The sequence below is a fragment of the Pinus tabuliformis genome, chromosome 6 (assembly GCF_031772625.1).
Source record: "Pinus tabuliformis cultivar Carrire ecotype Pingquan chromosome 6, CPIR1, whole genome shotgun sequence".
NCBI classification, from domain to species: Eukaryota; Viridiplantae; Streptophyta; class Pinopsida; order Pinales; family Pinaceae; genus Pinus; species Pinus tabuliformis.
The window spans coordinates 1269855739-1269870224 of NC_142292.1; the positions used below are offsets into that span (position 1 = coordinate 1269855739).

A 14486-nucleotide genomic window follows, 5' to 3' on the forward strand; every position below is an offset into this window, starting at 1 on the left:
CTCAATATGTCCACCAATCTGCATCCAAAAATGCTCCATCTCTCACTTTCTTTCTCAATGTTATTCTGTCTGTCTTTTAATCTTTACATGCACTTTTATTGTGTCTTTGCTTAAAAAGAAGCCTCTTCTGACTATGACGTGTGAAGGGAGTAAGAGAAAAAAATACAATCTTGATTTTGTTGGAATTCAAAAGCTTTCAGAATAGCCTGGCATAGCACAGCATAGCATTTCTCCCCTTGCCATTGATTCCACATAGACGAAATGCTGGTTTATTGGGAACAGTGATAGAGCCTGCACATTCGCCTTCTGTGAAGCATTCTTTCTTTCTGTTCTTTGGCAACAGCAAAAGAATCATTGCAGCAGATTGAATCTCTTTGGTAGGTTTTCTGAACAAGTGTGTAGTTTGCTTTTTGAAAGGTCTCGTCCAGTGTTTTTGCCACAAGTTTACTTTCAGGCATTCAAATGTTTTGGAAATGGTAAAATATTGTACAAAATTTCCATATAAAAGATTATATTCAACCTTTTGTTTTCTTGCTTCACAAACATGGGCAACATATGAACTCTCATTTCAGACGTTCACTACTTTTTAAGACTATTATATTAACCATGGGAAAAAAAAGAGAGACTATTATATTAAATTGTCGACAAATCACATATAGGTGTGATTTCATGAAAGGATATTTCAACCAGCGCACTTACCATCTCCAATGTTCCATAAGCGCACCATACCATCTTCGGAACCTGCACCAAAGATATTACTTTATGTCTGAACTAAAACTCAACTTTTTATTAATACGAGGAAAATTGTAAATATTCTCTGTAATTATAAGTAATTATGATATTTAAATCATCATTAGTTGAACTTTTCTTAAGAAGATATAGGCTCTGTGAGAGACACCTGTGATTATTCCATTGTCAGATGCACAGTATTCAACGCTAGTTATTGGGCCAGCATGGCATGCAAGCACAGCATCACAATGTCCATCAGATACAGACCATACTCTAGCAGTCCAATCATCGCTCCCAGTGATAATCGTGTCTCCAACCATTCTCAAGGTTCTGAAGCATTGAAATTTAAGATGGCCACATCAAAAACTTTATGGTTAAAGAAGAAAGAAAATTGGTGACTTCAGAAATACAATACCTACTGTTCTCAAGGATCTGAAGCATCGATATTTAAAAGAGCCACAACAAAAAATATTGTGGTTAAAGAGAAAAGCGAAAACTGCAGACTTCTAAAAATGAAACACCTAGCATATCCTTCACTACAAACAATGTCTATTGGCAAAGTACCCAGTATCTCACCGGATCCATTTTGTGTGCCCTACAAGCTTCTGCATTTGTCTTCCAGCTCGAATGTCCCATATATTCCCAACCCTACATATGCACATGTCAGATTGATATTTCAAATTTATGGTTGTCACAATTCATTAAAAGACCATGATGCCTTAGCCTAATGTTCTAAAACTATAATTCAACATATACATACGCATCCCTTCCACCAGCAGCTAAAATTCCAGTGTTGTCATCATACTCCATACATAGAATTGCACTTGCAGCACGGCCAACTGTTGCTACACAAGTATCAGTTCTAACATCCCACATCTTGACACTTCCATCATGAGAAGCAGTAAGGACACGCTCTCCTGAAAGCATTTTTACACAGCTGACCTGTAAAAATTGAAAACAAGAAAGAACAATATAGTTATAACCTATGCTATGTCAATTTCTTGGCAAACTGTATATGTTCAAAGAGATCCATGCCAATGAGCTTTTCTCTTCTGGACTGTTGGAAATAACAGTTGTAAACAACATGGTTATTGTACAAAATAAATTGTGTAAAGAAAAATCAGCCAAAGTATTTTCTACGTTTAAATATCAAGCTCATGGATAACTAGAGGGGGTTCAAAAAGCTGGCAAGCATTAGAAAATTCAATTTTCCTTTCATTTTCCCATTGTTTATTTACATTTTCTTCTGCACTATGTTTCTATAGTGGCATATTCCTACACTGGCATTGTTTTCCAAATTAATACTCTAAAATGTGTAGGTTATATGATGCAAATTGTCATGTCCCTTCCTAAATTAATTTGGAACAGGACTAATTATTGCATTTTGGGGCCAATTTTGGAGATAGTGGGGCCCATTTGATTTTTATTAGGAGTTTAGACTTAGGAGAAGTTATTTTGTTGTGGTTAAATTACACATGGGGGCCACCCACACTAGGGAAATACACACTCCCTAGTTCGGTTTGCATAAAGGTGGTTAAATGAGCGCCCACGATGGAGGTAAAATTGGAGGGAAAAGTGCTCCACAAAATCTATATAAAGAAGGCAGCTTTCCTCATATCATTCATCTTTGGCATATTGGATTTCTCTTTGGTTGCTCGAGCTGCTTAGCAGAGTCACTTGTTGTTTAGCATGAGTTCTTCAAGCATAGAGCTCACCCTTGCTTCGAGGGACTTCGAGTGCCACCCTAGAGAGGTTTATCTTGATTCTTCTGTAGGAGTATTTCATTGTGGTTTCCAGCAGTTGCATCCATCTCCAGGCGGTGTGTATTTCTGGAGGACGTGGTGGAGGGAGGCCGAGTTTGATTGTGGCATCTTGTGGAGGAGATTTTGTCGGGAGAATTTCTAGAGAGGAGGGATAGGAGTTTCGCTGCCATTTTGGAGAGTTTTGGAGTTGGAGGAGAGTGCCCCCATTTAGTGTGATTTTCGCACGTCCTGGACCAGTGCAGAGGCAACATTTTGTGCTCACGTGGGAGGTGGAGACTCAGCCATTGAGGCTGATCCTTGTCGGGAGAGATAAGGAAAGCATTAGTGGAGGTGATTGCTACTTTCCCAGAGTGTTTGACGAGGATTTTTCTGATGTATTGGCAGGCAGTGTGCTTTAGCAGTTTTGGAGGGCATAGGGCCTTTGGGGGTCGATTTTGGAAGGTCAAAATCCGGCCAAACCGTTTCTGGGTTTTGTGAGAAGAGTTTGTGGTTAGAATTTCAGAATTTTCCAGGTGATATTCAAGTATGAAATCCTCATTCTTATAATAGGGCGAATTACTAGTAGCTAGGGAAATTTGCACTAATTTATGGGTTCAACTTTGGCTTGGAGATAGGCCAAACATTTTTTGGGTTTTTCTAGGTTTTCGACAAAGATACCAGATATAAAGTTTCAACATTTTCTGAGCAATGGAGACGGGGTTTCTTGCAGTTCCTTTCTAGCTAGCAGTGTAGTTTCTGGGGGCAACGCAGAGCATTAGAGGAGCAATCATTTCCAGCTCCAAGATTATTATTTTATCACCTAGGTCCTATTAAGCTTGCCCTTGAGGCAAGCCCAGGTGCATTTCTACATATTATTGTACTTAATCCATTTCATTAATGATATGGCTCAGCTGGTTCTCACTTCTAGAGCTTTAATGAGCATTTGTTGATTGCTTTAATTTCATGTGTCACAAATCGATTTTGGTTTGCATCTCACTATCTATTTAAGTTTGGAACATTACAGTGGTATCAGAGCATGATCTTGGCCCAGTTGTGGGTAACCAGTAAGATCATCGGAGATTTGGGCATGTATGCACAGTGAGAGGTTACAGTGTTACACCATACACCACCCATGGCTCAAGGGAGATTCAGTATGTAGGAATTTTGGGGTGGAATCCATAGGAATGATGAGAGGTTGGCTCAGTTGAGGAAGGTGTCAGGCTAGATCCATCATTGTCCTTACAGTAGAGACACTAGAGGTGCACAAGCTGTGGGAGTACAACCATCTACATCATGTGGGGAAACCCGACAAAATTTGGGCACCAAATCTCCTAAAAAGGAGCAAGAAAGACAGGGACAGTTAGAGGGTGAGACCAGGGGACACTTTTGCTGGTGGAGACTTGGCTTTAGATATCAGGAGCCTGAGGAGTAGGTTGAGCATGATGCTGAGAGCCCACACGATGGTGAGGAGCACATCGATCTACCCGATGGCACAGGAGTCACCATTATTCAAGACCTTTTGGATAGCCCCAGTTGACACCTTAGTGGAGAGGATAGAGCCTACACACATAGAGCCATCTGTTGAGGAGGAGCCACCCATTGATGAGATGTTGATATTTGTTGATGTATCCAAAGTTGTGACTAACTCTGCAAGTGATAGATACCCATGGCAGTTTCATCAGTTCCAGGTTAGCCTTCTAGCATTGAGAGAGAAGGTCACCACAGTACGAGAGGCCATTCTACAGCAAATGAGGAGCTGGAGAGCATGAGAGTGGTTTGTGCCAAGTCAATGGCCAAACTGACTCGTATTGGGGAATAGTTGGATCCCCTAAGGGTACCAATAGAGTGCACTTTAGAGCATCAGAGCAGCCCTCTTCAGACATACATAGATGGGGCTTGTAGCGTAAGTAGTTTCCCTTTGCACCTTGGAGAGAGAGAGAGGCAGAGCCACTTCGACATATTTTATGTGTTAACCAGGTCAATGAGATGAGGCGACATGAGCGGTGCAGGGTGTAGAATTCACCGAATGGAGAGCTTGTCCTATATATGAGAGTTTGCACATTCAATCCCTCTCTTGGGGTTGGATGGCACGAGATTTTGAGTTGGTACCTGGTGCAGTGGGCTATGGAGATGGTAGTGGACCGACATGAAGCTCAACAGGAGCTTTCATACATTGGGGATACTGGGAGCCCAGACTGGCATTGGTATCCAGGTGGGACTACCTATCATTCCCCGGATATACTGGTTGACTGCGACTGTGGTGGTGTAGTTGGCCTAGCAGTTGAGCGCACACATTCGCTAGGAGATTTTTGGTCAATACCAGCGACCAACGAGTTTGTGGGTAAACTCCGTGGATTATCTTGGTATGATAGTTGTGCATGGGATCACACAACGATCATCATACTCTGGCAGGAGTTTGTCGAAGGAGGTGGCACCGATAGGATACCAGACAGCGCCTTGTATGGAGTTGGGGATTTTTCACATTTGTGTTGGGCATGGAGGACATGGAGGAGCAGAGCAGTGGTGGCATTGTTACTACTACCAAGGGAGGTTCACTTCTTGGGTCCCTCGAGGAGGATTTGGACGAAAGAACCTCTCTTTGGAGAGCATAGTGATGTGATGGTGGAGGTGATGATACAAGTTAGGTGCAAGCCGACGCATATGGACACAACTCTAGGCCATCACATCCAGGGATGGGTAGGAGCATCTAGCATGGAGCAGTGATCTGTAGATGGGCATGGAGACGCATGGGGGTGTGTCATAGTATGTTGGACTGCGTTGTGGAGTGGGAGTGCCTCACATAACATTGAGTACATGCGGGGAGTGACAGGTGCAGTGACACAAGTGGGACACAGGACGGTACAGGATGGTATAGCCGTAGCCGAGAGTATCCAGTGGTGTATTGGGACAGGTTGCGGCGTACAGTGGCATGTCGAGGAGTGCGGCCATACTGGGTGGTATGCAGTGGCAGATGATGCGGCGCAGCGAGCGCTTGGAGCGTTGCCTCCCAGGAGACTTATGGACAGGGGCACTACGTGTACCATTGGATGCAGCCCACCTAGGATCGATGAGGACACTATTGAGCATCTAGGGACACCATGTTTAGTGGAGACAAGGCTTCGAGGGGGTTATTAGCAGATCTGAGACAGAGAGTGGGTTGTCCATAGGATTACTCTTGATCATACCCATCCTCCTCCCACAATTGCAGAGTGTTTGTTTGTTGCCCCTTGACACTCTCCATTCAGGCAACATGGCTTGGGAGGCTCACCCTAGGCAGTTGGATGAGACTAGTGTTTTTAAAACCGTTTTTGAAAACCGGTTACCGGTCAAACCGGCCGGTTAGCAAGGCTGCCGGTCCGAACCGGCCAAAAAACCCGGTTTGATAGGGCATTTTGCCATTTTTTAGCCCTAACCGGTGAAAACCGGCCGGTTTAGGACAGAAACCGGCCGGTTTTAGGCAGGCCCACTGAAACATGCAAAAAAAGGGATTTTGCCTGTGGTTTAGGGGTTTTGGGGGGGAAGTAAAGGTGGGATATATTGTTATGAAAGATCCTATAACTGGAATTCAAAGTGATTTGCTACGTATGGAAGGGGCAGAGGTCATTGGAGTCTACCATGGTCTTGTGAATGAAAAGCTTGTTAATTTGGCACACAGGTATCTGAAAGTCCATCCAAAGTGTTCTTGAATGAAGCAGTAGTATTTTTTTATGTGTAGTTTAGTTTGATAAAGATCCTTAATATTTGTTCTTGCATAACCATTTTACTTTTTTGTATTCGAATGCCTGTATTGGTATTAAGTTATTAACCACTGCACATCTGAGATTTTCTGTCAAAAGTACAACAATTTTCATGCCCCTTTAAATGAATTCTTTCACAGAAGTTGCAAAAAAAAAGTCTTCAAAGGGATAGTTGCCAAAGTTATTGAGAGCCTAGCCTTCCTGTAACCTGCATGGAACTCGTTTGGTAAGTGCCTCACATATGTTGGCTGCTTCAGAATATCTTTTAAAGCCTGCTTCTGCCACATCTCTCTGATTATCTCCCAGTGTCAAGGAAGCTGATTGTGCCCCCATTGCACTAAGAAGCTCAAATTTAACCTTGACCTAGGCCATAAATAGCAAGAAAGGATTATGAAATGTGCTCAGGTACCAGATGACATCATATGTTTGGTCTGTTGGGCTGTGGTCAATGGTTAAAATTGGGTGTTAAGTTGTTAACACAAATGATCCCTGTTCATACCTTGGTGGGCATAGAGCCATAGAACAGAGCATGCTTTGGCTGAATTTGACAGCTCCCCACATTGAACTCGGACTGAGATAATGTGGACATGGGGTTCATAACTCTCCACCGATAATTTTTTCTTTCTTTATCCTTACCAGAAAAATGACAATTTTTTGTTGTTGTTTACATCCAATTTATCACCCCACCCTCCAGCCCATAAGCGAGAGGTATTCCTCATAGCTTATGAAGAGCCTCAATGTCGATTGCCTTACAAATAGTGAACATGTCATCTACATGATTTGAATTCTGGTGGGGAAGATAACAGTTTCTTCTCTCAACCACCTGAGTTAGACCTAGTTGACAAAAACATGATGTTCTATCTCTGTTGTTTATCCATTTAGACACATTTCCAAAGCTTCAAGTTTCAACAGCTTGGACTTTATAGGCCATTTAGAGCCTCATTTCTTATGTATTTTGCTATTTTGTCGATGATATGTATTGTACTCGGTGCCATTTTGATATATTCACCTTTACATGGTATATAAATGAGCAAACTTTGCATATTTTGTCTCTATTGGCTTGGAATCATGGTTTTACATCTTAAAAATAGTTTTGTTTCATTAAAAATTAATTATTTAATGTATTTTTTTAAAACCGGTTCGTTTAGAACAAACCAGTCCCGGTTAGACCGGTTCCGGTCGGTAAACCGATTCATTAGGTGGACTGGTCCGGTCACCAGTTCCGGTTTTAAAAACATTGGATGAGACACCTCGTGTCATGCGCCAGGAGGAGACTCTCAAGTTGAGACACTTGGTAGGTGCACAAGTTGACAAATATAGGCTTAGGGATGGCATGGTTGATTGTCGAGGTAGTATATGTTCCACCCCTAGGCTCACACTTGGGGAGGTGACCGAGATAGAGTTGCATGGTGCTTTTTCAGTTGGACAGCTCGAGGCGTTAAGTGAGCATGAGGTGCAGAGGATGGTAGTCATTGTTGGTAAGATGATGCCTAGGCTTCCAGCAGTACCCGAGCACATCATCAAGAGCTGGGATAGCAGATCTCACTGTGTGATTTGGCAAACACAGAGCAGATGGATATTCATGGCACAGGTTCTTGATGCTCAGTGTCTACCTATTAGATACCTACAGGAGACAGAGACGGGGCACAGAGGGGTCCCAACAGCTAGCAACATAATGCAGCAGTAGGTAGAGAATATTTGGGATTGTGGACCTCTAGTATGGTTATGGGATCCAGGGATCCAGTGGGTTGGTGGAATACTCCACTCCTCAGTGAGCCTGGTCAGAACAATAGGCAAACTGATTCATTCACAGGCAGACACATGGGGAGTCACCGAAGCCCTCACCATAGGGCAAGGTAGATTGTTGCTCAGGATTAGGACCAGCAACGGGGCGATAGGCGCTGGCACTATTGAGGCACTTTTGTAGGTTGGGCCTAACCTCGATCATCCCATAGATTGCAATCAAGAGTTATGCGAGAAGGGGTAAGGTAAGAGCGTGCTAGACAACCAGGTTGTCACGGGGTCAACAAGATAGTTTTTTTCTATGCTGGGCAAGAGGCCCTAGCATCACAGTACTTAGCGGTTCAACTACCCATAGGGGTGAGCTGGTCTCTACAGGAGAGGGTCGTCCATATTTTCCACCGGGTTTTCGTGATTCGCTGATGGCGTGGGAGACTTCATCAGCATGGCAGGATGGCCAGCAAGAGGATTTCAGGAGGAGCTCATGTAGGAGAGGCTTCATTCACATGGGGATTGAGTTGTATCTTCAGGGGCCCACAATCAGAGTGCATGGGGTGGACTATTTGGTGAGGTAGCTTCATGAGGATTTGGATGGAGTTTTACATCGTCAGGATGCTCTACTTATTAGCAGTAGACAAAAGGATCCTGACACCCCTATCTGGCAGGATAGTGAGTGGAGCAAGGGGTGCTCCACGTTGATCAAGTTGGATTGGGATCCTAGTATCGAGGGACTCCTTCACTATAGGATAGTACAGTGATCAGGGACAATCCAATGGCATATTTGGGACCCTGGTGAAGTTTGCAGCGACTGTGGGGCTCCATAGTCAGACAGGGCGCTTGTTCAAGCACTGCTTGAGGACAAGCAATTTTTGATGCATTGGAGGAGCTTGCCCGATGAGGATGCTACTTGGGAGGGTGAGCACATACTTGAGCATCCAGCACTAAAGTTTCTTGGGGACAAGCAACATTTGGGAGGGGAGGATTGTCATGTCTCTTCCTAAATTAATTTGGAACAAGACTAATTATTGCATTTTGGGGCCAACTTTGGAGATAGTGGGGCCCATTTGATTTTTATTAGGAGATTAGACTTAGGAGAAGTTATTTTGTTTTGGTTAAGTTACACACGGGGGCCACCCACACTAGTGAAATACGCACTCCCTAGTTCGGTTTGCATGGAGGTGGTTAAGTGAGGGCCCACGATGGAGGTAAAATTGGAGGGAAAGTGCTCCATGAAATCTATATAAGGAAGGTAGCTCTCCTCATTTCATTTGTCTTTGGCATATCAGATTTCTCTTTGATTGCTCGAGCTGCTTAGCCGACCCCCTTGTTGTTTAGCAAGAGTTCTTCAAGCGAAGAGCTCACCCTTTCTTCGGGGGACTTCGAGTGCCACCCTAGAGAAGTTTATCTTGATTCTTTTGTAGGAGAATTTCATTGTGGTTTCCAATAGTCGCATCCATCTCCAGGCGGTGCGTATTTTTGGAGGACGCGGTGGAGGGAGGTCGAGTTTGTTTGTGTCATCTTGTGGAAGAGTTTTGGTCAGGAGAATTTCCGGAGAGGAGGCATAGGAGTTTTGCTGCCATTTTGGATAGTTTTGGAGCTGCAGGAGAGTGCTCTCATTTAGTGTGATTTTCGCACTTCCTAGGCCAGCGCAGAGGCAACATTTTGTGATCACATGGGAGGTGGAGACTCAGCCATTAAGGCTGATCCTTTTTGGGAGAGATAAGGAAAGCATTGGTGGAGGTGATTGCTACTTTTCCAGAGTGCTTGAGGAGGATTTTGCTGGTGTATTGGCAGACAGTGTGCTTCAGCAGCTTTGAAGGGCGTAGGGCTTTTGGGGGTTGATTTTGGAAGGTCAAAATCCGGCCAAACTGTTTCTGGGTTTTTTTGGATTTTGTGAGAAGAGTTTGTGGTTAAAATTTCATAATTTTTCAGGTGATATTGGGGTATGAAATCCTCATTCTTATAACAGGGCGAATCGCTAGTAACTGGGGAAATTTGCACCATTTTACGGGTTCCACTTTGGCTTGGAGATAGGCCAAACCCTTCTAGGTTTTTTTGGGTTTTTGACAAGGATTCTGGGTTTTTCTGAGCACCAGAGACGGGTTTTCTTGCAGTTCCTTTCCAGCCAGCAGTGTAGTTTCTAGGGAGAGCGCAGAGCATTAGAGGAGCAACCATTTCTAGCTTCAAGATTATTATTTGATCACCTGGGTCCTATCAAGCTCGCCCTCGATGCATTTCTACATATTATTGTACTTACTCCATTTCATTAATAAAATGGCTCAACTGGTTCTCAGTTCTGGAGTTTTAATGAGAATTTGTGGATTGTTTTAATTTCATGTGTCACAAATCGATTTTGTTTTGCATATCACTATTTATTTATGTTTGGAACATTACACAAATGCCTCGAAAATGATAAACACTAAAGGAAAAGAGTCCACTTCGAGGGGCACACCTCCTTTTACAATGAATATAATGTGTAAGTCAAGTTGAGATGATCCTAAGACTAGGTCTCCTTAGCATATATATATATGTATATATATATATATATATATATATATATATATATATATATATATATATATATAGGAGACAAAGGGTATATTATAATGAAAGGGTACAATGAAAGATTTTGACCTAAATAATAATATAACAATAGAAATGTAATAACTCAATATCTAGGGCTTAATAAGGGGTTTCATGGTTAACGTGTGGCTTGTCTAAGGCTTACCAATATGTGTATGTGTTAATATTGTTGTGAGCACATACGTTGTGAATCAACCCACATACATCAATTGTGACATGGGGATAGTTTATAAGACATTACCCACACCCAGATCCTTTCCAATGAGCATGCTAACTTTCAAGTGCAATTCTTTAAGATGATGTGATAGCATCCTCCCTCACTCTAGTACCAACATCATCAACAATTTCATTCATTGGGATTTCATTACACATTAATACTCCTCCAAAACGTGCCTGTGTGAGTTAACGTTATTCTTGGTGTGTATGTTATGAATCAACCCAAATACATAACAATTGTGACATGGGGATAGTTTATAAGATATTACCCTCACCTAAAGCTTTGCGAATATGGATGCTAGCATTGGGGTACAATTCCTTGGGTCGATGTGATAGCATCCTACCTCACTCTAGTACCAACATCATCGATAGTTTCATTCATTGAGATTTCTTTCTTACAAAATGTGTATGTGTTAACATCATTGTGGGTACATGTAAATAATTTGGCATACATAACAATTGTGAGACAGAGATGGTTTGTAAGGCATTATTACCTACGCCAAAATCTTTGCCAATATGGCAACCCCCTGATTTCTTGTACAATTGGAGGGTTAAGAATCAAGATCTAGCTAGATTCAATCATGATGGTCCCTATTGCCTCAAAATCTAGCAAACCTTGTGAGAGGCCTCACAAAGAAAGAGCTAGACTAAGACACAACAACAAGGTGGCTGCCACTATCAACTTAGCACTCCACTTCTTGCTCTTTAGTGGAATTTCACCACACAAGAGGCTTCCTAGTATATCCACCTAAAAGGTATTCTGAGTCAGCAAGTTGAAGGTGATGTAAATGGCTTAATCAAGGCACTTCTTATTTGTACTAAGGCGCAAGTCTTTATGTGAAGGAGCAATGTACCATTAACTAAGCTTAGAAAAGAGTGTTTCAAGATATGATTCAACAAGAGTGCCTAGGCATGCAAGCATAAGGGAAAATGTTTCCTTTAAAAATATGATCAACAATAGGGAATGATAAACCTTCAACAAGCCCTTAATTGAAGCCTTGTATAAGATAAGCTAGGATAAGATAATTTTATTAATGACCAATGAATGTCCATAAATAGGTCAATGGGAGTGAAGGATGCAACTAGTACAAGTACAATATGGAAGAGCAAACATAACTCCTAGAAAATGCCAAAGTTGGATCTAGGAAAAATGAAGTAAAGAAGGATACAATAATAATAATAGGACAACCTCATAAACATGTATATAACTGGACCATGTAGAAGGCATAGTGAACAAGTCCATGGCTAGAGGACAAAGATGTCAAGAGTGCTCGATTTTGATAGTCGATGGCAAAGGGAACAATGCTTGCTATCGGAGTTCTCTGGATCCAACGAAGAGTCTGGCTACATGATCCTTAGAAGGGATGTAGGAGCGAGGGATGTTGATTTATGGTAGCATCGGATGTGCTCTAAGCCTCAAAATTTGTAGGGAGGTTAGGACACATGTATTCCAGAATACCGAGAAATCGTTTTGGGAAATTCCACCAGAGACAGTTATATTAAAATAATTAATTCTTTTTAATGGATGCCTAAGTCTAAACTTAGGAAATTAAAATAATTGAAGTGTATTAATTAAATTGGGGGTGAAACTTCTAGAAGAAGATAAGGATCAAGTCAAAATGATCTAAGCCATTGATTAGAATCTAATATGGGTCGTTGATTGATCAACGAGAGGATTGTAAGAAGAGGCTTGATGGGCATTTGGAAGACACATCGAGTGAGTTCAAGAAATCGATTTCTCAAGAGAGCATCGCAGCAGCTACCAGAGAAGTCATTGAGGAGATTTCTTGCAGTGAAGGGCAGGGATAGTTTCCTGGTTGGAGAGTTTCCTGATCCGGGGATACATTGTAGAGAAGGCAGAGAGAGATCTAGAAGAGGCAGTGCAGTGCCACACAGAGGCAGCGCAGAGCTTCAAAGGGAGTCTAAGATTTAGCTAGGAAGTTGAGTTCCGGAGCCAGAGGTCGGGGTGTGAGACCGAAGGGCCAGAGCAACGAAGTTCCAGACAGCAACATATTCGTGTAAAAGGTGACGTACACCCTAGAGAGGCTGATGTAGATGTGCATAGGCTGACACAAAGGCTGCGCAAAGCCAGTGTGGGGCCAGCCATCTAGGCCTGGATCAATGTCAGTTCGCCAGTGATAGTGTGAGGTATTTCTCACTAATTTCTCTGCCAATCAGATTCTCTGTATCGGATAGCCAGTAAGGCATCCAAAAATTGTATTCAAAAACTACTGCATAATAATACAAACCCTCAGTGGCTACACTGGCTTTCTCGAGTTGGGTTTTTCTGGTGACATTTGTCCAAAAACAATGGTGTCACTTGTGTGTGTGTTATTTCTTCTTGCTCAGTTCTTGTTTCCACATATTATTTATGTTGTGAAGATTGCATTTGTATTTATTTCGATGTTTACTATGTAATGTTGTAAATAACTTGTAAGAGAATTAGCAAGTAGGAGAAATAACATCAGATTGTTGTAGTAGGGATTTGGGTCACCAAATTTTCACATGGTATCAGAGCACAGGTGAAGCAAGACAACACACTGGAAGAGCCCAGTGTTGAACAAAAGGAGGGAGATAGAAGTGTTGCATAGGCAACAAATCGAATCCCCAGAGAGATTGTGCAATCCAAGCCAGGAGGGCAAGATTCTCGAGGAAAATCTCTTTGTGAGTGAGTTGACAGAGAGGTAAGATTTCCAGTTTGTGATTTGCCAGTGGCTGAGGGAGCAACAAATCCAGCGCTAAGCAGTCTTAAGGTGAGATGTAGATTTCTGTAGCAATTGCTAAGGTAGAAAAAAATCAGAATGAAGAGGACACCTTTTGACGGATTTCTTCCTCAGTCAATTCAGAGCCAAGGAATTCTATTTCTCAGTTGCTGAGCAGCAGTAGCGAGGAGAAGATCTACTAACTCCAACAAGGAGTGTGTAGGCCAAACTAGCAGCTACGCAGAGGAGAGAGGGAGCAGTTTGACTTTTTGTTGGCAAAGATGGCAGCCAATGGGCTAAGAGATCAAGATCGATTGGATGGAGCATCCAACTATGTGATCTGGAAGGCTAGGATCTCCTGCCTTCTAGATGAGCATGATCTCAAAGCCTATGTCAATAGTGTGGTAGTTGAACCTGCCGATGCAGATCCGCTCAAGAAGTACAAGGCTGAGATGGCGAAGGCCAAGCGGTTGATCCTCGACGGAGTGAGGGATCACGTTGTATGTCACATTGTTGGCAAAGGGATGGCCAAAGAGATGTGGGATGCCTTGGCTACGTTGTATCAAGGATCTTTCGAGCAGCGAAAGATGTACTTGGAGGAGAAAATGAGATCTATGAGGATACAAAAGGGGGAATGCAGTGTTGTGGGGGAGCGCTCCCCCGCCCCCCCGGGTCCCGCTCCCAATCCGCGCTCCAGGCAGGAGCGGGTCGGGAGCACGCTCCTGATAAAAAAATTTGCGCTCCCTACCAATTTCGGAAGCGACATCGGGAGCGTCGCCCTCGGATCGCTCCCCGATCGCTCCCGAGCGTTAAATATTCGCTCCAGGAGCGAATTGACTGATGTCAGGAGCGATACGGGCGGAAAAAAAGTCGCGGACGCAAAAAAAAAAATCCAATTTTTTAAAAAAAATTATGTTTTAAAAACTCAATGGGGCAAACAAAAATTTCATTATCACTTGAATGAGAGCAAGAGCAAAGGAGAGCAAGAGCAAAGGAGCAAGGAGAAGCGAGGAGCAAGTGCCAAGGAGCAAGGCGCA

The 14486-nt window shown here is 42.8% G+C and overlaps 1 protein-coding gene across 2 annotated transcripts in view; it reads right to left on the reverse strand.

Moving 5' to 3' along the window:
* The window catches only part of SCD1 (stomatal cytokinesis defective / SCD1 protein (SCD1)), a 470752-nt gene that overhangs the window by 68018 nt on the left and 388248 nt on the right, over positions 1 to 14486 (reverse strand). For both annotated transcript variants that reach the window (XM_089426037.1, XM_089426039.1), the window contains 4 exons: positions 1490 to 1671; positions 1306 to 1377; positions 899 to 1059; positions 700 to 741 (listed from right to left, as the gene is read on the reverse strand). In XM_089426037.1, coding sequence (XP_089282163.1) covers positions 700 to 741; positions 899 to 1059; positions 1306 to 1377; positions 1490 to 1671 — 457 coding nt within the window. The remainder of the gene's footprint in view (positions 1 to 699; positions 742 to 898; positions 1060 to 1305; positions 1378 to 1489; positions 1672 to 14486) is intronic.